At 46.9% G+C, this 25,609-nt stretch overlaps 1 protein-coding gene across 4 annotated transcripts in view; it reads right to left on the bottom strand.

Moving 5' to 3' along the window:
* BAIAP2 (BAR/IMD domain containing adaptor protein 2) overlaps positions 1-25,609 on the bottom strand; it is a 228,947-nt gene that overhangs the window by 96,197 nt on the left and 107,141 nt on the right. For all 4 annotated transcript variants that reach the window (XR_012236794.1, XM_073606850.1, XM_073606847.1 and 1 more), the window contains exons 4-6: positions 18,113-18,174; positions 6,687-6,758; positions 4,642-4,779 (exon numbers count right to left, since the gene is read on the bottom strand). Coding sequence is in view for 3 of the 4 variants with exons in the window: in XM_073606850.1 (XP_073462951.1) it covers positions 4,642-4,779; positions 6,687-6,758; positions 18,113-18,174 (272 nt within the window). In the remaining variant the exon portion in view is untranslated. The remainder of the gene's footprint in view (positions 1-4,641; positions 4,780-6,686; positions 6,759-18,112; positions 18,175-25,609) is intronic.

Raw genomic sequence — 25,609 nt, 5'->3', positions numbered from 1 at the left:
TCCACATTTTGTCTCTCATAGTTGAGGTATACCTATGATGACAATTACAGGCCTCTCTCATCTTTTTAAGTGGGAGAACTTGCACAATTCGTGGCTGACTAAATACTTTTTTGCCCCACTGTATATAAATGCTTAGGGGTTCAAGGAACACTCTGGAGAATGGGGGACTTTCATACATTAGGAAATCAAGGCTGGATAGAGGTGTAAAATCTCTATCTATTGCACGGTTGGTCAACCTTTGGAAGCATGGGGGGGGCTAAACCTGACATTACCAAGGGGCCACACTTAGTAATTACTTAATTATTTTTAGGTATATATGATGTTCAGGGGCTCTGAGAACCCTGGAGAACAAGGAGACTTCCATACACTCAAATCAAGGGCAGACACAGGTGGAATTCTCTATTTATTGCACTGTTGATCAAGCTTTGAGTCCCAGGAAGGGGGTCAGTGTATAAATAGAGAATCCCCCCCCCCCGTATCCACCCTTATTTGAGTGTATGGAAGTCTGAACAAGTTGTGGCCCCCCACCACATGGGGGCGCCGTCTGACTGGTTCCAACCATCTATGAACCATATAGAACAAAGAAAACACCATGAAATATTCAGGCCCTCCGGTCACCTGGTTGGTCCCGAAATAAGGGACCAATTAGAGAGGAACGCTATTTAAATATTAATGATCTCCCAGTATAATCCAACCACATAATCACCTTCCATCTGCTGCTCTGAACCCCCCCCCCCCCCCCCGGCCAGGAGGAACATTTCACACCCAGAGCGGCTGATACCAACCCTCTGCCTCACACAGGGGCCTCTCCTAAAGGGGAACGCCGCCCCCCACCCCCCTTCAGTCTTGTAGTCTTGCTTCTCTCCTGGACTGTCTGATTTCACTGCACACTGAGCTTCTCACAAAGTGCATTAGAAGCTGCAGCAAGTCAAATAGAGCCTGCCTCATTTCCTGGCTCCCAGGTGTGGGCAACTGTGGCTCTCCAGCTGTTGTGGAACTACATGTCCCATGAGGCATTACAAGGCCGACAGTTACAAGCAGGACTCCCAAAGGTAGAGGCATGATGGGACTTGTAGTTCTGCAACAGCTAGAAGGCCACAGTTGCCCACCCCCCTGATTTCTACTCCTTTCCTCCACAGCCTGACGGTCCCTGGCCCCACCCCTTTCATTCGTTGGATTTCAGTCCTTTCAATCATGGAGGCTCAGCATCACATGTGAGCGTTACCAATGCAAATACAGCCTGCCTGGGTTTTTCTGTTCGGAGTCCAGCTTTAAAGCAAACCGGTGATGAAGGAAATATGTCGGCCGCCATTGCTGAGTCTTCCTCTCTGGCTGTCATGCTGACAGTATGGTTTGATCCCAAAATGCAGCACAGAGATGAGGATATTCAACTTCTTCACAACCCGTTATTTGCCGCCTGCTTGTTTTGGGTCAGTAGCATCCAAGTACCACAGCCAGGCAACTGGTATGTTCAGAAGGCGCTGGGTCATACCACCCTCAGCCCCTTTAGGTGACTAGCAGTGTTGGAGTAGGCTTCAGAGGCCGGCTGGTTACCTCAAAGGGCAGTTAAGGTGAACTACAAGCCGTTTTGTTTGGCAGAAGTGCTAAGAAGCTTTATAATATGGCATGGAGGCTTAAAGCAACCTGAAGGCAGCAAACAAAAACCACTCACCAAAGGGACCGTCCACCCAAAACCGACATTCCTGCTCAGGGTGGATGGCAACATTGGACCTTGTTGTTTTAAAGTGAATCTATAATTCTGTGGAGTCGGTTTTACTGTTTTCTTGTTTAAATTCTATACATAGATAACATTACATATCAAAAGGATTCCCACAGCAGTATGGGTGAGCTAAAGAGAAGAGAATACAGCTGAAGGCTGTCCTATCTCACTGAAACTGCATACAACGCTGCCCCAACAAGGGATGGCCAGCGCCCACAGCGCTGCCCCAACAAGGGATGGCCAGTGCCCACAGCTCTGCTCCAAGGGATGGCCAGTGCCCACAGCTCTGCTCCAAGGGATGGCCAGCGCCCACAGCTCTGCTCCAAGGGATGGCCAGCGCCCACAGCTCTGCTCCAAGGGATGGCCAGCGCCCACAGCTCTGCTCCAAGGGATGGCCAGCGCCCACAGCTCTGCTCCAAGGGATGGCCAGCGCCCACAGCTCTGCTCCAAGGGATGGCCAGCGCCCACAGCTCTGCTCCAAGGGATGGCCAGCGCCCACAGCTCTGCTCCAAGGGATGGCCAGCGCCCACAGCTCTGCTCCAAGGGATGGCCAGCGCCCACAGCTCTGCTCCAAGGGATGGCCAGCGCCCACAGCTCTGCTCCAAGGGATGGCCAGCGCCCACAGCTCTGCTCCAAGGGATGGCCAGCGCCCACAGCTCTGCTCCAAGGGATGGCCAGCGCCCACAGCTCTGCTCCAAGGGATGGCCAGCGCCCACAGCTCTGCTCCAAGGGATGGCCAGCGCCCACAGCTCTGCTCCAAGGGATGGCCAGCGCCCACAGCTCTGCTCCAAGGGATGGCCAGCGCCCACAGCTCTGCTCCAAGGGATGGCCAGCGCCCACAGCTCTGCTCCAAGGGATGGCCAGCGCCCACAGCTCTGCTCCAAGGGATGGCCAGCGCCCACAGCTCTGCTCCAAGGGATGGCCAGCGCCCACAGCTCTGCTCCAAGGGATGGCCAGCGCCCACAGCTCTGCTCCAAGGGATGGCCAGCGCCCACAGCTCTGCTCCAAGGGATGGCCAGCGCCCACAGCTCTGCTCCAAGGGATGGCCAGCGCCCACAGCTCTGCTCCAAGGGATGGCCAGCGCCCACAGCTCTGCTCCAAGGGATGGCCAGCGCCCACAGCTCTGCTCCAAGGGATGGCCAGCGCCCACAGCTCTGCTCCAAGGGATGGCCAGCGCCCACAGCTCTGCTCCAAGGGATGGCCAGCGCCCACAGCTCTGCTCCAAGGGATGGCCAGCGCCCACAGCTCTGCTCCAAGGGATGGCCAGCGCCCACAGCTCTGCTCCAAGGGATGGCCAGCGCCCACAGCTCTGCTCCAAGGGATGGCCAGCGCCCACAGCTCTGCTCCAAGGGATGGCCAGCGCCCACAGCTCTGCTCCAAGGGATGGCCAGCGCCCACAGCTCTGCTCCAAGGGATGGCCAGCGCCCACAGCTCTGCTCCAAGGGATGGCCAGCGCCCACAGCTCTGCTCCAAGGGATGGCCAGCGCCCACAGCTCTGCTCCAAGGGATGGCCAGCGCCCACAGCTCTGCTCCAAGGGATGGCCAGCGCCCACAGCTCTGCTCCAAGGGATGGCCAGCGCCCACAGCTCTGCTCCAAGGGATGGCCAGCGCCCACAGCTCTGCTCCAAGGGATGGCCAGCGCCCACAGCTCTGCTCCAAGGGATGGCCAGCGCCCACAGCTCTGCTCCAAGGGATGGCCAGCGCCCACAGCTCTGCTCCAAGGGATGGCCAGCGCCCACAGCTCTGCTCCAAGGGATGGCCAGCGCCCACAGCTCTGCTCCAAGGGATGGCCAGCGCCCACAGCTCTGCTCCAAGGGATGGCCAGCGCCCACAGCTCTGCTCCAAGGGATGGCCAGCGCCCACAGCTCTGCTCCAAGGGATGGCCAGCGCCCACAGCTCTGCTCCAAGGGATGGCCAGCGCCCACAGCTCTGCTCCAAGGGATGGCCAGCGCCCACAGCTCTGCTCCAAGGGATGGCCAGCGCCCACAGCTCTGCTCCAAGGGATGGCCAGCGCCCACAGCTCTGCTCCAAGGGATGGCCAGCGCCCACAGCTCTGCTCCAAGGGATGGCCAGCGCCCACAGCTCTGCTCCAAGGGATGGCCAGCGCCCACAGCTCTGCTCCAAGGGATGGCCAGCGCCCACAGCTCTGCTCCAAGGGATGGCCAGCGCCCACAGCTCTGCTCCAAGGGATGGCCAGCGCCCACAGCTCTGCTCCAAGGGATGGCCAGCGCCCACAGCTCTGCTCCAAGGGATGGCCAGCGCCCACAGCTCTGCTCCAAGGGATGGCCAGCGCCCACAGCTCTGCTCCAAGGGATGGCCAGCGCCCACAGCTCTGCTCCAAGGGATGGCCAGCGCCCACAGCTCTGCTCCAAGGGATGGCCAGCGCCCACAGCTCTGCTCCAAGGGATGGCCAGCACCCACAGCTCTGCCCCAAGGGATGGCCAGCACCCACAGCTCTGCCCCAAGGGATGGCCAGCACCCACAGCACTGCCCCAACAAGGAATGGCCAGCACCCACAGCACTGCCCCAACAAGGAATGGCCAGTGTCTACAGAGCTGTCCAACAATGGATGGCCAGTTCCTCATTCACTCATCAGCTTCAGCTACTTGGCTTTGTAAACAATCTTTTTACACCAAGGGATGCAAGTAGAAGCTGACAAATCTAAGAATGTGCCTAAAGCTCCACCCGCTGACTGTTCTGTAGAATATAAAATACAAAATATTACATATTTTTTGGACCCTCTATTTTGACACTTTTTTTACATTCCCAGTCATATGACTACATAACAGAACAAGCAACTACATACATTTCTTTCTTGACCTTCTATTATACATTTCCCCTCTCTGTGCATTTCCCACAATACCCACCTCTAAGATGATTGGTGTCTTTTTGCCTTATACATAAAGCGACAGAAATCTCACCTGCATCTCTTTGTCAGAATATTTTTGGGGGTTTTTGCTGCCTTGGCTTTTTTTGCGCAGTTTCCTCAGCTCCAACTGACACTTCTCCAGGGCATCTCCTTTGTTCTTCTGTTCCAGCTGGTATTTCTTTAAAGCCGCCTGTGGAGTAAGGACTAAGTTAGGGAAAGAAAGACTAGGTGTACCAAGATGGTGCCAGGCTATGGAGAAAAGAAGGAGTTGGGGTGCGAAGATGGTCCCAGGCCATGGAGAGAGGTAGTAGGTGTACCAAGATGGTCCCTGGCCATGGAGAGGGGTAGTAGGTGTACCAAGATGGTCCCAGGCCATGGAGAGGGGTGGTAGGTGTACCAAGATGGTCACAGGCCATAGAAAGGGGTAGTAGGTTTACAAAGATGGTGCCAGACCATGAAGAGGAAGAGTGGGGGTGCAAAGATGGGGCTAGTATGCAGAGAGAAGAGGCAGGAATACCAAGGCAGTGATAGACTGTAGTGAGAAGGTGTACCAAGTTGGTGCTAGGCCACAGAGAGAGAGATGAGGCAGGTGTACCAAGATGGTGCCAGGATGTGGTGAGAAGGGATGGAGTAGAGGTGGAGCTTGGTAAATGGTAAAAGAAAAGTACAAAACGGACCAGAAGTTTCCTATATAACCAGGAGATGGTACCAATAGTCACGTTCAACTGGACAGGTTTAGTTGTGTTGAAGACATTTCTCCACAGATCCAAGTCGTTTCCTCAAGCGGGCGAAACATCTCAAAACCAAACAAGTCCAGCAGAATGGGACTATTCCCCACCACGCCCTAGGCTGCCATACTTCCCCTTTGCTCAGATTAGCCACCCGGGTACTTTTCATTTTTTCCTCAGTCTGCCTGTTGGTCTGGGTTCACTTACCTCATTCCCCCACCTAATCTCATCTAAACCTTGGGAGAGGTCAGAAGGTTGAGGTTCCATTCTGAGACTGGTGCAGGGTTGCCAACCTTCATGAAATTCAAGGACAGTTTGTAAAATCCGTGATTTTTATAGCTGTCCATGAATGTCCGTTATGGACATGTCCATAATGGACATTCATGGACAGATGTAAAGATCACAGGATTTTACAAACTGTGAATTTAGTGACAGTTGGCAAACCCTGGACTGGTGTGATTTGGGCATCCTACATTGGTGCCCCTCTAAAGCTTTTACAGGATCCTGGCTGGTCCACCTGGAGGCCCCAGGAAGATTACATCTCCCAGCAGGACTGGAAATGTCTTGAACCCCCACCCTATGATCTGGTAGTTTCCTTCAGCCTGTAACCCCTTTCTCTCGCCACACCTCTCTCTCTCTGTGTACCCCCCCCCCCCCTCTACCTCCACCCCTCTTCGCTCTCTCTCTCTCTCTCTCTCTGTACCCCCTCGCTACCCCCACCCCTCTTCTCTCATTCTGTACCCCCCCTCTCTACCCCCACCCCTCTCTCTCTATATACACCCCACCCCTCTTCGCTCTCTGTGTGCTACCCCCACCCTTCTCTCTCTCTCTGTACCCCCCCCTGTACCCCCAACCCTCTGCTCTCTCTCTGTAATCCCCCTCTCTACCCCCACCCCTCTTCTCTCTCTGTGTGCTACCCCCACCCTTCTCTCTCTGTACCCCCCCCCCCACCCCCAACCCTCTCTCTCTCTCTGTAATCCCCATCTCTACCCCCACCCCTCTTCTCTCTCTCTGTGTGCTACCCCCACCCTTCTCTCTCTCTGTACCCCCCTCTCTACCCCCACCCCTCTTCTCTCTCTATACCCCACCCCTCTTCGCTCTCTCTCTCTGTACCCCTCTCTTTCTACCTCCGCCTCTTTCTCCCTCTGTATCTCTCCCCCTCTCCCTCCTCCCACCCCATATACTACCCCTAACAGCACAGCCAGGGCAGATGATGGGGGCACAGTCCAGCACAATGTAACGAGTGAGAACTTTACAGGAGGGGAGGAGAGAGATCAGAGATTCCCTACGACACCATCAGGAGCTTCAACACCCCACCGACCATCCAACACAGAAACCAGTTCTGGGGGAATAAAAAACGAAGACTTACATTCAGGTACCGCGAGTCCAGCTCCACCTTCTGCTCCAGCTGGGTCAGCAGTTCATTGTGAAATGATTTCAGCTGAAAAGAGAGAAGTAGGATCTATTAAACTGCACAGTCCACACAGAGAAGACATACCAAGGCCGATGCTTGCAATGCGTTTTTCCATTTGTAACCATGTAGCTTCTTTTTATTTATTTATTCTAAATAGGTACAGCAAACAAAAATACAAAAACACTGGAAGGGGGTGAAGATTTCTATGTGTACATGAGTATATGTCAGATCTTTTACAGAGCATTACTTGTGTTTGTTTTCGCTGCAGTGTCCGCAAACAGAAGTGGCTGCAATGAGACTGCAGGAGATCCGCGGCACGGAGATGTCACAAAGGATGACAGAAACAGTGAAACCGAAAAGAATAAAACTAATAGAAATGTGCACAAAAAAAAAAAAAAAATTGGTTTCTTTACTTTTCCGTTGATTCGTAACGATTCGTAATTTCGTAAGATGCGAGTTTTCATATTTCGGACTCGTTCGTATTTTCGTAAACAGATATATTTTCGTTGGTACGAAATGATTCGCAATTCCGTTAGTCTAATTTTCTTTGAATCGAAATTCGTAAATTTTGTTAGATAATAATTTTCGTTTATTCGGTACACTACTCGTAATTTAGTAATTGTTACTTTTGTGAGATTTTCCTTTTTTTACGTTGATTCCTACTTTCGTAGGAAATAAAGAATAATAATCCTATGCTTGCTTTTCTAATAAGTCCTCCTGTACTTCCTCCAGTCCAGTCCCTCAGTCACCAGACCGGACTCAGGAATGCAGCGCGACTCCGACACAAAAGGGATAAGCTGATTGGCTAAAGATATTAAGATACATCGCTCACTAATACACTGCGCATTCGAAAGAACGATTCTAGAACACAAAATTACGAACATACATATTAACTGCTTTTCGCGATTCGGCACTGCGTCGCTTTAACTGACAATTGCTCCCAAACAAAATTGACGTCCTTTTATACCCAGAAATAGAGCTTTCTTTTGGTGGCATTTGATCACCTCTGCGGTTTTTATTTTTTGCGCTATAAACAAAAAAAGCAACAATTTTTTTTTTAAAAACTATTTTTTTAACTTTTTGCTAGAATACATATCCAAAAAAAAATATATTAAAAAAAAAAAAAAAAAAAATGTATTTCTCACTTTAGGCCGATATATATTCTTCTACATATTTTTGGTAAAAAAAAATAAAAATAGGCATATATTGATTGGTTTGCGCAAAATTTATTGCGTCTACAAACTAAAGGATAGATTTAGGGACTTTTATTTATTTTTTTTTTTTTAAATCGTTTTTACTGGTAATGGCGACAATCTGCAATTTTTAGCGGAACTGCGACATTGTGGTGAACATATCTGGCCCCGACTGATACTTTTTGGGGACCAGTGACATTATTACATTGATCAGTGCTATAAAAATGCACTGATCAATGTAAAAACGACACTGGCAGGGAAGGGGTTTAACAATAGGGGGGGCGATCGAGGGGGTTAATTGTGTTCCCTGGGTGTGTTCTAACTGTAGGGGGGGGGGGGGGGGATGGGCTCACTGGAACATGACAAAGATCACTGGGAGCAGCAGATCTCTGTCATGTCATCTGGCAGAACGGGGAAATCGCCTTGTTTACATAGGCAGTTCCCCGCTCTGCCTCATCTCACTGTGGGACATCAAGTCCGCGGGACGCGCAGGCACGCTCCCGCCCGCTATCCTCCCTGCGTGGACTGAAATACAGGTAAAACAATTTGCGCAGGAGAGCCGACCTGCCACAGTATATCTGCATGAGCTGATCAGCTAGTGGTAAAAAAAAAAAAAAAAAAAAAAAAAAGCATACAATGTATCATTTTTATATAAAAATTTCATATTAAAAAGTATTCCTATAAAAGTTTTATTTATAATCGATACAAAGCAGTATTTGTATAAAATGATCCACTTCACAGAAAAAAGCATAAAACCCACAGGAGGACGCAGATCTGCTCTATAACTCATCACCCAGTGACTGGAAGCGAGTCCGATATTAACCACTTCAGCCCCGGAAGATTTTACCCCCCTTCCTGACCAGAGCACTTTTTGCGATTCGGCACTGCGTCGTTTTAACTGACAACTGCGCGGTCGTGCGACGTGGCTCCCAAACAAAATTGACGTCATTTTTTTCCCATAAAGAGAGGTTTCTTTTGGTGGTATTTGATCGCCTCTGCCGTTTTTATTTTTTGTGCTATAAACAAAAAAAGAGCGACAATTTTGAAAAAAAACGCATTAATTTTTTACTTTTTGCTATAATATCCCCAAAAAATATATATACATTTTTTTTTCCTCAGTTTAGGCCGATCGTATTCTTCTACATATTTATACACAAAAAAAAAAAAAAACACAATAAGCGTAGATTGATTGGTTTGCGCAAAAGTTATAGCATCTACAAAATAGGGAATGGTTTTATGGCATTTTTATTTTTTAATTTTTTTTTTTATTAGTAATGGTGGCGATCTGCGACATTATAACAGACACATCGGACACTTTGTGACACTATTTTGAGACCATTGTCATTTATACAGCGATCGGTACTATAAAAATGCAATACAAATTTACTGTGTAAATGATACAGGCAGTGAAGGTGTTAAACACTAGGGGGCGATAAAGGGGTTAAGTGTGTCCTAGGGAGTGATTCAAGTCACAAGAAAGCGATCACTGCTCCCGATGGCTGGGAGCAGCGATCTTTGTCATGACACAAGCCAGAACGGGGAAATGCCTTGTTTACGGTCACGCTGTACGCGGCAGGCATGCTATCCCCGGCTCCTAAAGGGGACGTACAGGTACGCCCATTTGCTCACTGCTGCCATTGTGCCGATGTATGTCGGCGTGCATCGGTCGGCAAGTGTATAACAGAGAACACTTCAGATTTACTTTATCTACAGGAGGGGAAAAACAAAAAAAAAAAACAAAAAAACAAAAAACAAACACACACACACATAGGCCATTTTATTATTAGGTACACCTGTTTAATTGCTTGGTAACAGAAATTGCTAATCAGCCAATCACCACTTGTTACATCCAAGGTATGCAGAATACCATCTCTGAATGCACAACACATCAATCCTTGAAGCAGATGGGCTACAGCAGCAGAAGACCACACCGGGTGCCACTCCTGTCAGCTAAGAACAGGAAAAATAGGATTTTTTAAAACAGCTTACCTGTAAAATCCTTTTCTTTCGAAGGACATCACGGGACACAGAGCCACAGTAATTACTGATGGGTTATATAGGTATCACTGGTGATTGGACACTGGCACACCCTATCAGGAAGTTCAACCCCCTATATAATCCCTCCCCCTTGCAGGGATACCTCAGTTTTGTAGCCAAGCAATATAGTGTATTAGAAGAGGGGTGGGACCTCTGTGTCCCGTGATGTCCTTCGAAAGAAAAGGATTTTACAGTTAAGCTGTTTTAAAAAATCCTATTTTCTTTCTCGAACATCACGGGACACAGAGCCACAGTAATTACTGATGGGATGTCCCAGAGCAATGCTACCTGAGGGGGGGGGAACCACGACCAAGTAGGGTGCAATCAGACCTGAGGACCCTGTACTGCTGCCTGCAGCACACTACGCCCAAAGGCGATATCCTCATGCCTTCTCACATCCACCTGATAGAATCTGGTGAATGTATGAACTGAAGACCAGGTTGCGGCCTTGCAGATTTGAGCCATAGAGGCCCGGTGATGCACTGCCCAAGAAGCACCAATAGCCCTTGTGGAATGTGCCCTGATCTGAAACGGAGGAATCTTCTGTTTCAAACCGTAAGCTTGAATGATCAACTGTCGAATCCATTTAGAAATGGTAGCTTTTGACGCTGCCTGTCCTCTATTGGGACCCTCTGGCAGCACAAACAAAACATCCGTCTTGCGGATCTGAGTAGTTGCCCCTAGATAGGCCTTAACTGCTCTTACTACATCCAACGAATGTAAAGATCTCTCTTCCGGAGAACAGGGATCTGGAAAAAAGGAAGGTAGAACAATGTCTTGGTTTAAATGAAAATCAGAAACCACCTTCGGTAAAAAACTAGGATGAGGGCGTAGTACCACTCTATCCTTGTGTATAATCAAATAAGGCTCCTTACAGGAAAGAGCTGCTAATTCTGATACTCTTCTAGCAGAAGAGATGGCCACCAGAAAAATTAATTTCCTTGTCAACAAGACCAAAGGAATCTGACTTATTGGTTCAAAAGGCCGTTTCTGTAACACAGCCAGGACCAAATTCAAGTCCCAGGGGTTTAGGGGCGCTTTAACCGGAGGATTAAGACGCATCACCCCCTGCATAAAGTTTCGGACCAAAGAATGCGAAGCAAGTGGCCGCTGAAATAATACTGATAAAGCAGAGACCTGGCCCTTGATGGTACTCAAGGCCAGCTTCATCTCTAATCCCATCTGTAGAAAATCAAGGATTCTACCTATGACATATTTCCTGGGATGCCAACCTCTGGATTCACACCAGGTTATATAAGCTTTCCAGACTCTATGATAAATCATCCTGGAAGCTGGCTTCCTTGCATTAATCAAGGTAGATATGACAGGACCTGAGAGCCCACGACTCTTCAGAACGTGGGTCTCAATAGCCAAACCGTCAAATTTAGTGTTTGTAAGGCAGGATGGAACACTGGACCTTGAGATAACAGGTCTGGGCGTTCCGGTAGTGTCCACGGGGAACCTACCGTCATCCTTACTATTTCTGCATACCAAGTCCTTCTGGGCCAAGCGGGGGCCACCAGAAGTACCGACTTCCTTTCCTGCCTGATCCTGCGAAGGAGTCGTGGTAGTAGCAGAATAGGCAGGAATGCGTAAATCAGTGAGAACCGATGCCACGGAATCACCAACGCATCCGTCCCGCATGCAAGAGGATCTTTTGTCCTTGCCACAAATCTGTCTATCTTTTTGTTGAATCGGGATGCAAAGAGATCTACATCTGGAACCCCCCATCTTTGGCATATGGCCCAAAAGACATCGGGATGCAGAGACCATTCCCCTGGAAGTAACTGCTGGCGACTTAGATAGTCCGCCTGCCAATTCTCTATTCCCGGGATGAAAACTGCCGATATGCATGGCACATGCATCTCTGCCCAGACTAAGATCTGGTTCACCTCTTTTTGAGCAGCTCGGCTCCGGGTGCCTCCCTGATGATTGACATAAGCCACTGCTGTGGCATTGTCGGACTGGATCCTGACCGGACAACCCTGTAGCCTGATAGTCCAGGCTTTTAGAGCTAGATGTATCGCCCGGATCTCCAGAATGTTGATGGGTAAGGTCCTCTCTGTCTTGGACCATACTCCTTGGACCGCAGCCTGTTCCAGAACTGCTCCCCAACCTGACAGACTGGCATCTGTTGTTACCACCGTCCAGGTAACCGGTAGAAAGGATTTCCCCTTCTGTAGGTTTTTCGGGTATGAGCCACCAATTGAGGCTCTGACGCACCGCATGCGACAGATGCATCGGAAAGTCTAATGCCTGAACCTTCTTGTTCCAGGTCGACAGAATACTGTGTTGCAGCATTCTTGAGTGAAACTGAGCATAGGGAACTGCTTCGAATGAAGACACCATCTTCCCTAGTAGCCTCATACAAAGGCGGACTGAGGGACCCTTCTTGGTCCTTACTGTCAGAATCAGCGCTCTCAAAGCAGTGATCTTTGCCTGGGGTAGAAATATTTTCTCCTGGCTTGTATCTATAATCAGACCTAAATACTCCAGTCTTCTTACTGGTTTTAGGAAAGACTTTTCTAAGTTGAGGATCCAACCCAGGTGTTTTAGATACCTGACCGTGGTCCTCAAGTTTCCATTCAAAGAGGCTACCGACCGGTCTATCAAGAGCAGGTCGTCTAGGTATGCTATGACAGCTATACCCTGAGCCCTTAATCTGGCCAGAGGAGGAGCCAAGATCTTTGTGAACACTCGAGGTGCAGTGGCTATCCCAAAGGGCAGAGCCATAAACTGGAAATGGCGCCCTCCTACCTCGAAGCGCAGAAACTTCTGATGAGCAGGAAAAATGGGCACATGCAGATATGCATCTCTGATGTCTATTGATGCCAGAAATTCTCCTCCCTGCAGGGTGGGAACTACTGTTCGAATTGATTCCATGCGGAAGGATTGAATCCTTAGGAATCGGTTCAGATCCCTTAAGTCCAAAATGGGCCTGACATCCCCATTTGGCTTTTGGACCGTAAAAAGGTTGGAATAGAAGCCCAATCCCTGGTCCTTTGCGGGAACTATCATAATGACCTCCTGCGACAAAAGTCGCTCTAACGCTAGAAGGAGCGACTGCTTCTTCTCTGGGTCTCTGGGAACATTTGATCTGAGGAACCGAGGAGAAGGGAATTCCTGAAACTCCAGCTTGTACCCTAAGGTTACCGTGGAGACTACCCATCTGTCCTGGAAGTCCTCCTGCCAGAGCTCTGAGAACTGTCGCAGTCTTCCCCCCACTCGAGTGAGCGGGGGCGCCCCCTCATGCAGAGGTCTTAGTGTTTTGCCTAGTAGGCTTCTTTCCCCAGGACTTCTTTTGTCCCTGGGGTTGACTCTTGTCTCTGGACCCCGATGGAGGCGGCCGTCGAGACTGCCTGGAGGCTGAAGCCCCCGGCGCTGGGGAAAGAGTCCGTTTGAAAGAGGGACGCTTACTCTTCTTTTTGACAGGTAAGAGAGTGCTTTTCCCACAAGAGATTCTCTTGATATAGTTATCCAAGTCCTCTCCAAACAACCTTGCACCACGAAATGGAAACCCAGCCAGTAGCTTCTTACATGGTGCTTCGGCTGACCAATTTTTCAACCATAGGATTCTACGTATATGCACCAACCCCAGTGAAAGACGGGAGGTTTGCACGATAGAATCTCTAATGGCGTCAACCACAAAGCATAAGGCCGCTGGAAGGTTAGCAAACCCCTGGGCCTGCTGTTCAGGTAATACTTTGATGACCTGCTTAACATGGTCTCTTAAGTATTGACAGACTCCAATCGCTGCTATTGCAGGTTGGGCCACTGATCCTGCTAAGGAGAAAACATCCTTCAATAGGGATTCCATCCTTTTATCTACAGGATCCCTGAGCATTGTCTACAGGACAAGTCAGGCTATTATTTATGGAGGAAATGGCGGCATCAATAGCTGGTATTCCCCACATTTTAATAAACTTTTTTTCCATCGGATAAAGTGTTGAAAACTTTCTCGGCGGAAAAAAACGTTTGTCTGGGTGATCCCACTCAGAATAAATAAGCTTTTCAAGTAAAGTATGAACAGGAAAAGCATGTGCTGCTTGGAAAGGTTTCAGTGACCCCAAAGCAGAAGAGGATTCTTTAGCAGTTTCAGGTATGGGCAACTTAAATGTGGAGCGGACCAATCCAGTGAGGATCTGCACTAAGACTTTCTCCTCTTGGGAAGTCGCAGAGGGTCCCTCTCCACCTGAATCCTCCGAAGAGGAATCATCCATCCCATCCCGATCCTCTGAAAGGGATTCATCTCCTTTATCCCAGAGCTCCTCTGTCTGAGGGTCTTGGGGAACAGAGGAAAGCCTAGTGCGTTTTCTTCCACTGAGTGAAGACGTAATCACGGCCATTAATCTTTCCTCTAGACCATTAATGGTTGAGGAAAAAACCTCTTGTGTAATATATACAGGGGCTGAAGTGCCAGAAGCAGGTGTAGCCCCTGACCCCGATGGCTCTCCCTGGCCCATCCTTAGGGGGGAAGGATGCTGCCGACAGGGGGCCCTCAGAACCTGAACGAGATCCCCTAGTGTCTCTGGTTCCTGGGGTGCTTGAACCTCTTCTACCCATAGTGCAAAGCAACAAGGTGTGAGGTATACAAATGAACACTGTCCGCTGAGCGATGTAGTCTGGCTAAAAGCCTTGCTACCCAATGCTCAGTCTGGTGTTACTTCAGTAAATGCTGCCTAGGAGAATGCCTGTGTCCCACCTTACATGCGACCGTCAGCTCTGTGTCTCTCAGAAGGCTGAGTGCACCTGTACAGAGTGCCTTTAATAGCCTGCAGCTGGCCTGAGTGGGAGTCTAAACACTCTGTGCTGACATCCCGCCCCCTCCTCTACCGCCCCCCCCTCGAGTTTTGAAAAAAACGAGCGCTTCCCGCACTGCCGACTCTCCTGTCATGCTCTGGAGAAAAGGCTGGGGATGGGGGGGGGGGGGGGGGGGGGAGGGAGACTGGTAACAAGATTTGCCTGAACGGCTATCTTCAGAGATGGTGGCCATTAGGCCACAGAGCCCGGGTGGTATAACCACTTTCTAGACCCCTGTGGCCCCTCTCTAGCCTGGGGGGAACATTCAAACATGAGAAATCCCCCCATCCACCTTACCTGCTTGCAGCCTGCTTGATACGCTGGGACATACACAGCGATTACAACACCTGAGACAGACATTCAGCATGTGTAGGTTTGTGCTCTTGGCAGCCCCCGGTGGTCACAATAGGCATAGCATGCATTTACCTTAAAGGAGAAAAGCCACTAGAACTCAAAAATTCTGTGGAATCTCCTCTTACCTTATCCAGCCGCAGGGTGCCGTTTACACAGACCCAATCTTCACCTCTCACGGTGGGCTCCGTTTGAAAAAACCGTCAGAGACTGGGGCCCCCATCAGTAGGGGGATCCAACAGTTCTGGGACCGTAAAGCACCTCGCCAGAAATTAGGAAGTTTAAAGCCATTTTCTGATCTGCGGGGTCCAGCTCTCTAAAAAGAGAAGCATTACGGGGTAAAACCTCGTTTCTTCGGACACGAGGCCCGGGTACCATTCAATTCGGCCATGAAAAGACACTTTGAATGGATCCGGTTTGCCTGGCTTGCCCCAGTATAGGATCTTAGGATATTCCCTTTGGAGCTCAGCACAGGACATCTTTACACGTCCATCACCTAAGACACTGGCGTAAAAACTGAGGTATCCCTGCAAGGGGGAGGGATTATATAGGGGGTTGAACTTCCTGATAGGGTGTGCCAGTGTCCAATCACCAGTGATACCTATATAACCCATCAGTAATTACTGTGGCTCTGTGTCCCGTGATGTTCGAGAAAGAAATGAGGCTGCAATTTGCACAGATCACCAAAATTGGACAATAGAAGATTGGAAAAACGTTGCCTGGTCTGATGAGTCTGGATTTCAGCTGCGACATTCAGATGGTGGGGTCAGAATTTGGCGCATGGATCCATCCTGCCTTGTATCACCGGTTCAGGCTGGTGGTGGGGGTGTAATGGTGGGGGGGGGGGGGGTATTTTCTTGGCACACTTTGGGCCCCTTAGTACCAATTGATCATGGTTTACACACCACGGCCTACCTGAGTATTGTTGCTGATCATGTCCATCCCTTTATGACTACAGTGTCCCCATCTTCTGATGTCTCCTTCCAGCAGGATAATGCACCATGTCACAAAGCTCCAATCATCTCACCACTGGACAATGAGGTCCCTGTACTCCAATGGCCTCCACACTCACCACATCTCATCCAATAGAGGACCTTTGGGATGTGGTGGAACAGGAGATTCACATCATGGATGTTCAGGCGACAAATCCGCAGCAACTGCGTGACGTTATCATGTCACTATGGACCAATTCCGAGGAACGTTTCCAACACCTTGTTGTATCTATGCCACGAAGAATGAAGGCAAAAGGGGGTCCAACCCGGTACTAGCGAGGTGTACCTAATAAAGTGGCCGATGAGTGTATGTATAATATATATACACATATACACACATACACCAATCCCCATTTCTCCGATATCCTGATCCCGCTCAGTTTTTCGGAGGGGCTGAAGAACGATCGTTCTCCATAGACGTCTTGGCTTCACATTTTAGATGAGCTCAGCAGCGAGGAGCGTGCCAGCCCCAGACGCAGTTTTCTGTGCGGCGGAGTCCAGGACAGGAATAAGACGCGCTGACAGGTCTGCCCGGAAGGATGAGGCTGAAGTGTGATGGAGAGATTGGAGAACAGATGGCGGCACATATGGGGAAGGAGCAGACACACAGATCGGCAGGTGGGAAGCGAAGGAGGGAGGGCGGGCAGAGGAACATCTACCTAACAGTCAGGATTCATGCAGAGGCTAGGAAGACCGACGCCAAAAATCCACACTGCAATCCAGCAACGCAAAAAAAACAGCGCTAATCCCGGGGCAACGCCATGCAATGAATCATCACAGGCCAGTGTTGTGCAATGCTTTATGAAACACTCATCAAGAGTTCTGCTGGCCAACCTTCCCGTCATCTGTGAGGGTTTGGTCATACGGTGTCCACTCTGAAGGTTTGCCTTTACTTCCTTTCCCACAGCCAAAACAGGAAGTGACTGACATGACTGCTCTGGCACAGCGCCTTGCAGTCCAACTCTACGGGCACACAGAAAAAGGTGACAACACCGCGGCTGCAATGTTGTCACCTTATAAAAAGGACATGCCTGTGATTACACCAGAGATGGAAACGGGACATTACCAGCATGACTGCATCTGCAAAAAGCATTTCACAATCATAAAAAAAAAAAAAAAGTTTTTATTTTTTTATTAAGATATTGTAAAAGAACATTTTTGTATGATTTTTTTTTACTAAACTACATTTTGCACAAATACTAAATTTGTATAAGATGTTTATTTTTTATGTTATAAATATTTTTAATAAAGACAATTATTCATAATGTAATAATAGTATAAAAAAAAAGAAGAAAGAAGGAAGGAAGAAAAAATTAAAATTAAAAAAAAAAAAGAAAAAAGAAGGAGGAGAAAGAAGGAGGAGAAAGAAGGAGGAGAAAGAAGGAGGAAAAAGAAGGAGGAAAAAGAAGGAGGAAAAAGAAGGAGGAGGAGAAAGAAGAAGAAAGGAGGAAAAAAGATGGAGGAAAAAGAAGGAGGAAAAAGAAGGAGAAGGAAAAAGGAGGAGGAGGAAAAAGGAGGAGGAGAAAGAAGAAGAAAGGAGGAAAAAAGGAGGAGGAAAAAGAAGGAGGAAAAAGTTTGTATGATTTTTTTTTACTAAACTACATTTTGCACAATTGCTAAATTTGTAAAAGATGTTTATTTTTTAGGTTATAAATATTTTTAATAAAGACAATTATTCATAATGTAATAACAGTATAAAAAAACGAGAAAGAAGGAAAAAATAAAAATTTAAAAAAAAAAAAAAAAAAAGGAAGAAGGAGGAGAAAGAAGGAGGAGAAAGAAGGAGGAGAAAGAAAGAAAAAGAAAGAGAAAGAAAAAGAAAGAAAAAAAGAAAGAAAGAGAAAAAAAGAAAAAGAAAAAAAGAAAAGGAACGAAGAAAAAAAAAAAAAAAAAGGGAGGAAAAGAAGAAAGAAGAAAAGAAGAAGGAGGAAAGAAAAGGGGAAAAAAGAAAAGAAGGAAAGACAGAAGAAATAATAGTAATAATTAATTAATAAATGTTTTCCCTTACCATATCCTCCAGCTGGTTCTGGATCTGCCGGTGAACTTCTGCCATTTGGAAGAGGACATCCCCTGAGGAGCAGAACAGCCAATGAACGGGATTGGAAAAGAAAGACAAAAGAAAAGCCAGTTAGCGTCCATTGGGTGGCGGTAGGTACAGTAAGTGCTCATGCAGTAGAGGAATATGAAGTTTAAGTAGAGTATACTGGAGGGAGATGGTGGGGGATGGGTGCTCAGGCCTCGATTAACCCTGGACTGGAGGGCGGAGATATTATTTGGCTTATTTCACACCGCAAAGAATGATTTGCAGTCACCCGCAGCAGCCGGCCAATCAGAAGTGCTCTTTTGCCCATAGGACTTGGATGCTGAGTGCTGCTGCGTTTTTTTTTGCGGTGCTCTTGGCAATAAGCCGGGTTATTTCTGATGCGGTTATCAGGTAGAATGGCGAATTTCTAAGCAGGATGCTACAATTCAAGGCATGCAGATGAGGAGCGGGGACAGGTGATACCTACATGCCGCCTCTTCTGAACAGGCAATGCGATAAAAAGGAACAAAAGACCAACATGAAACATCAGACTTTCATCGCACCCGGAACTCAGCGCCATGTGACTCAACTGATCGCAAACGTCACTTTACTGACCCTCATACAACCTGCAGAAGTCTCAAAATTCAACCCAAAGTGTCATCTACCAATGCAGGCCACTGCTTTCATTTTTTTTTTTTTAGGCTTTTTTTCCTTCTGTTTTCACCTGGTGATCTGGCCAATAACACGCTCTGGAGGAAGGAGCACAGGGGGCACCTTTAGACAGCAGCATTGTCAGTCTGGAGGGAGGGGAGTGTTAGTGTATCTAAATCTGCTAGTCCATCTAACTAATTGAAGCCAAACTCCAGCTCACACTTTATCTCAAATGGAACAAAAACTGTTACTGCAACTGATTATAAAGTTTTTACGTCAATAAATAAAAGCTGATCATTGTAAGTACCCCTTGTTAGTGGTAAATGGTTTGTCTCATCCATGTAACTGCTACATCCACAGGAGAGCTTCTTCTATTAAAACACAGACACTTACTGGCAGAATCACCAGGTGAAAAAGGAAAACAAGCATAAAAAGAAAAAAGAAAACTAATGCAGCCATCACAACTAAGAATTGTTAAGCTGCAATATAATACAGGTTTGCTTTTGGGTTTAATACCGCCTCAAAGTCGCTAACTTTTTTTTTTTTTTTTTAGATTTGCATAAATTAGGAATAGCGTTGAACCCTGGTACATTTTTTTATTGGTTTAGGTATACAGGGCAAGGAGAGCACCAAAAATGGGTGCAACAGGAAGGTGCAAAATTGTTATTAAAACACAGATGATAACCAGGACAATTCATGAGTGGCATACACACAATTATGTGTTTTGTGGATGTTGTAAGACTTGTTATCCTTAAAGAAAGAGAAAACTTATTTATCCCCCGCCCCCCCCCCGAAAAAAAAAAAAAAAAATAATAATAATAAGTGTATACAGTTCATCCGGAAAGTATTCACAGCGCTTCACTTTTTCCACATTTTGTTATAGCCTTGCTCCAAAATGGATTAAATTCATTATTTTCATATAACAAACAATCCCCCATAAGGACAACGTGAAAGACGTTTGTTTGAAATCTTTGCAAATTTAATAAAAAGAAAAAAATCCTATGTCCCCCGATTCACAGCCTTTGCCATGACACTCAAAATTGAGCTCAGGTGCCTCCTGTTTCCACTGATCATCCTTGAGATGTTTCTACAACTTGATTGGAGTCCACCTGTGATAAATTCAGTTGATTGGACATGATTTGGAAGGGCACACACACCTGTCTATAGAAGGTCCCACAGTTTACAGTGTATGTCAGTCAGAGCACAAACCAAGCCATGAAGTCCAAGGAATTGTCTGTAGACCTCCGAGACAGGATTGTATGGAGGCACAGATCTGGGGAAGGGGTACAGAAAAATTTCTGCAGCATTAAAGGTCCCAATGAGCACAGTGGCCTCCATCATCCGTTAAGGGAAGAAGTTTGGAACCACCAGGACTCTTCCTAGAGCGGGGCGCCTGGCCAAACTGAGCGATCGGGGGAGAAGGGCCTTAGTCAGGGAGGTGGCCAGGAACCCCGATGGTCACTCTGACAGAGCTCCAGCGTTTCTTTGTGAAGAGAGGAGAACCTTCCAGAAGGACAACCATCTCTGCAGCACTCCACCAATCAGGCCTGTATGGTAGAGTGGCCAGACGGAAGCCACCCTCGGTAAAAGGCACATGACGGCCCGCCTGGAGGACTCTCAGACCATGAGAAACAAAAGTCTCTGGTCTGATGAAACAAAGATTGAACTCTTTGGCCTGAATGGCAAGCGTCATGTCTGGAGGAAACCAGGCACCCACTCATCACCTGGCCAATACCATCCCTACAGTGAAGCATGGTGGTGGCAGCATCATGCTGTGGGGATGTTTTTCAGCGGCAGGAACTGGGAAGACTAGTCAGGATCGAGGGAAAGATAAATGCAGTAATGTACAGAGACATCCTTAACCACTTCCGGACCCCCACACGCCAATATACGTCCTAACTTTGAAGAGGAATATCGTTGTTATGGCAGCAGCTAGCTGCCATAACCCTGGTATCCCCTTCTTTGGCCGGCAGTCCGGTTTCCGATAATAGTGGTCTCTTCGGCGGATTGGCTATGAGATCACTTTGAATCGGCGGCGGAAGAGGGCTCCCCCCCCCCCTCCCGATGCGCTCCGGTGCCCTCTGCCGCTTACCGGAGCTGTCGGCAGCGGCGGAGGCAATTGGATGCTCTTCCTTGCTGGGTATGGAGAGGAGTGAGGAGAAGATGGCCCCCACCCGTCTCCATACCATTGCAGGGCGGAAGCGACGTCAAAACGTCACTTCCGCCCATAGCTCTTAAAGGGCCATTTTTTTTTTTTTTTTTAATTGCATTTTAGTGTAAATATGAGATCTGAGGTCTTTTTGACCCCAGATCTCATATTTAAGAGGTCCTGTCATCTATTACAAGGCATGTTTACATTCCTTGTCATAGGAATAAAAGTGACACAATTTTTTTTTTTTTTTTTTTTTAGAACAGTGTAAAAATAAAAAAATAAAAGTTAAAATAAATAATAATAAAAAAAAAATAAATAAATAAATAAATAATTTTTTTTTAAACACGCCCTGTCCTGTCGAGCTCGCGTTAGGGTTGCCACATCATCTCTTTAATCCAGGACACATATTAATTACACAGGTTCTGAGGCCGATTTAATGCAGATAAAGGCACCAAGTGAGTTTAATTACCACCTTAATCAGCCACAGAACCTGTGTAATTAATGTGGGTCTTGGATTAAAAGGGAAGATGTGGCAACCCTAGCTCGCGTGCAGAAGCGAACGCATACGTGAGTAGCGCCCGAATATGAAAACTGTGTTCAAACCACACATGTGAGGTATCGCCGCGATCGGTAGAGCGAGAGCAATAATTCTAGCCCTAGACCTCCTCTGTAACTCAAAACATGCAACCTGTAGAATTTTTTTAAACGTCGCCTATGGAGATTTTTAAGGGTAAAAGTTTGTCGCCATTCTGCGAGCGGGCGCAATTTTGACATGTGACATGTTGGGTATCCATTTACTTGACGTAACCTTATCTTTCACAATATAAAAAAAATTGGGCTAACTTTACTGTTGTCTTATTTTTTTAATTCAAAAAGGTGTGTTTTTTTCCAAAAAAAAATGCGCTTGCAAGACCGCTGCGCAAATACGGTGTGACAGAAAGTATTGCAACGACCGCCATTATATTCTCTAGGGTGTTAGAAAAAAAAAAAATGTAAAAGGTTTGGGGCTTCTAAGTAATTTTCTAGTAAAAAAAAATTGTTTTTAACTTGTAAATAACAAATCTCAAAAAGTGGCTCGGTCCTTGAGTGGTTAATGAAGACCTGTTCCAGACCTCAGACTGTGGTGAAGGTTCATCTTCCAACAAGACAAGGACCCTAAACACAGCCAAGATAACAAAGGAGTGGCTACGGGACAACTATGTGAATGTCCTTGAGTGGGCCAGACTTGAACCCGATTGAACATCTCTGGAGAGATCGGACGCTCCCCATCCAACCTAATGGAGCTTGAGAGGTCCTGCAAAGAAGAATGGGAGGAAAACTGCCCAAAAATAGGTGTGCCAAGCTTGTAGCCTCATACTCAAAAAGACTTGAGGCTGTAATTGGTGCCAAAGGGGCTTCACCAAAGTATTGAGCAAAGGCTGTGATACTTACCCTGTTTCCCCGAAAATAAGACCTAGCGTGATTGTCGGTGATGGCTGCAATATAAGCCCTACCCCCCAAATAAGACCTACCCTGAAAATAAGACCTACAAGGACTTTAACTAGGGCTTATTTGGGGGGTAGGGCTTATATTGCAGCCATCACCGACAATCACGCTAGGTCTTATTTTCGGGGAAACAGGGTATGTACATGGGATCCCCCCCCCCATTTTATTTTTAATAAATTTGCAACGACTTCAAACAAACTTCTTTCACGTTGTCATTATGGGGGATTGTTTGCAGAATTTTTAAGAAAAATAAAAAATTTCATCCATTTTGGAATAAGGCTGTAACATAACAAAAATGTGGAAAAAAGTGAAGCACTGTGAATACTTTCCGGATCCACCAAACAGAAAATTAGGCCTTCCATGTAGATAAAGTCGGCAACCAGGTGAGAACGAATACAATTTCTCTTTATTTTGTCCAAGGAGTACACCTGTTCCGAACAGAGCCAATACGAACGCGTTTCAGCCCACCATAGTTGAATAATGCCTCCAAACAGAGCCAATACTAACGCGTTTCAGCCCATTAAGGCCTCACTCGACTATGATGGGCTGAAACGCGTTAGTGTTGGCTCTGTTTTGAACAGGTGTACTCCTTGGATGAAATAAAGGGAAATTTTATCCGTTCTCACCTGGTTTCTGGCTTTATCTACATGGAAGGACTCTTGTGTTGCAGGGTGGAGACCTCAAGTCAGGCACAGCGAGTGGAAGCAGAGGGCTCTCGCCGGCCCCTATTGCATGATTGGGTTGGAGTTCCATTATCGTGCATAAGTAAACAGGAAATGAGGCAGCTGTAAAATCTTTCACTTGTCACCAGAACAGGAAATGAGGGGAATTCCTAGAAATTCCGAAAAATGGAAGCCCATGTTCTGGTGACGACGGCCTATGAGAAGATCTGCTGTACAACGGAGCTAAAAGAAAAAGAGAAAAGGACATTTCTCCAGAGGGGCACAGACAACATAAATCTTCCTTCTAGAGACACCTAAAGTAGTTGTAAACCTCAGACATGAAATCTGAACAAAGCATATCCCTCTATAGCAGTGATGGCGAACCTTGGCACCCCAGATGTTTTGGAACTTCATTTCCCATGATGCTACACTACACTGCAGAGTGCATGAGCATCATGGGAAATGTAGTTCCAAAACATCTGGGGTGCCAAGGTTCGCCATCACTGCTTTATAGTGTATACTTGTTTCCAGACCTGCTGTTAGAAATCACTGGGCCCCTACCTGCCAGGCCCCCCCCCCCCCTCCCCCCCACCCTCCCCCCCCACCGGCCGAAAGTGACTTAGGCCATAGATGTATCAGTGCTTTTCGCTAGTCTCCGCTGCAGTGATCAATGAATAGGAAGCACTCTGAGGCCTCCTGCTCATTCACAAACTGAAGCATAGTAAACACGGCTATGAATGAACACAGGAGTGATTGGTACCGATCACTCACTGCATTCATTCAGGAAAGGAAGGGGCCATCAACCACTTACTGACCACACCCCGTCATTATACGGTGGCAGGTCGGCTTTGCGCGCGAATCGCCGTAGCTGTGCGTGGCCAGCAGCCGCCACGTCCACCGGCCACCCGCGATCGTTTCACAGAGAGGCAGAACGGGGATCTGTCAATGTAAACAAATAGATCCCCCGTTCTGTCAGGGAAGTAGAGAGAGATCTGCTGTTCCTAGTGATTAGGAACAGTGATCTCTCTCCTCCAGTCAGTCCCCTCCCCCCCACAGTTAGAAACACCTCCCAGGGAACACATTTAACCCCTTGATCGTCCCCTAGTTAACCCCTTCCCTGCCAGTAACATTTATACAGTAATCAGTGCATTTTTATAGCTCTGATCGCTGGATAAAGGTCAGTGGTCCCAAAAAAAGTGTCAAAAGTGTCCGATCTGTCCGCCGCAATGTCGCAGTCCCGCTAAAAAAAAAAAAAAAAAATTGCAGATCACCGCCACTACTAGTAAAAAAAAAAGAAAAAAATAAATTACAAAATAAATAATAATAAAAATGCCATAAATCATTCCCCTCTTTTGTAGATGCTATAAATTTTGCGCAAACCAATCAATATAGATTTATTGCGATTTTTTTACCAAAAATATGTAGAAGAATATACATTGGCCTAAAGTGATGAAAAAAATTTGTTTTTTTTTCCCCATTTTTGGGGGGGATATTTATTATAAAAAAAAGGAAGAGTTTTTTTTTTTTTCAAAATTGTCTTTTGGTTTATAGCGCAAAAAACCCTGCAGAGGTGATCAAATACCACCAAATAAAAGCTCTATTTGTGGGGCGGGAAAAAAAAAAAAAAACACGTCAGTTTTGTTTGGGTACAGCGTCGTATGACCGCGCAATTGTCAGTTAATGCGACGCAGTGCCGTATCGCAAAAAATGGCCTGGTCATTAAGGGGGGAAATCTTCCGGTCCTTAAGTGGTTAAATTACATATTTACCGGCCTCTTCTCCCGCTCTCTATCCTGAAACACCCCCCTCTGTGCCCCAGCAGCTACCCGCGAGAGAGAAGAGGAAGGAAGCCGGCAGCGCTGCGGGGGGGGGGGGGGGGTACACAGGGGAGCCAGGACAGCAGATGGAGGGGGCGCATGTGCTAGAACCAATCCCCCTGCAGTGCAGCCGGAGGGAGGGAGAGGAGAAGCTGGCAGCCCTGCAGCCGGCCCTCCTGTTTAGTAGGTGCCTGGGCCCCACTTTTGAACTGATGTGTGCACAATTTTTAAGAGTGATATGCTGGGTATCTATTTTACTCAGCGCAACATCATCTGTCACATTGTACAAAAAAAATTGGGCCAACTTTACGGTTTTGTTTTTTAAATTTAATTAAAAGAACTGCTTTTGAAAAATTGATGCGCAAATACCGCATGGCATAAAAAATTGTAACGCCCGCCATTTTATTCCCTAGGGTCTCTGCTAAAAATTATATATATATGATATCTATCTATCTATATATATTATATCTATCTATATATATTATATCTATCTATATATATTATATCTATCTATCTCTCTCTCTATCTCTCTATCTCTATCTATCATTCTATATGATATCTATATCTATATATATATCTATCTATATCTATATATATATCTATCTATATCTATATATATATCTATCTATATCTATATATATATCTATATATATATCTATATATATATCTATATATATATCTATCTATATCTATATATATATATATATATATATATA

Source organism: Aquarana catesbeiana, linkage group LG12 (assembly GCF_042186555.1).
Source record: "Aquarana catesbeiana isolate 2022-GZ linkage group LG12, ASM4218655v1, whole genome shotgun sequence".
In the NCBI taxonomy this organism is placed as follows: domain Eukaryota; kingdom Metazoa; phylum Chordata; class Amphibia; order Anura; family Ranidae; genus Aquarana; species Aquarana catesbeiana.
The sequence above is the reverse complement of the archived record's forward strand: the minus strand, read 5'-3'. Positions and strand labels throughout refer to the sequence as shown.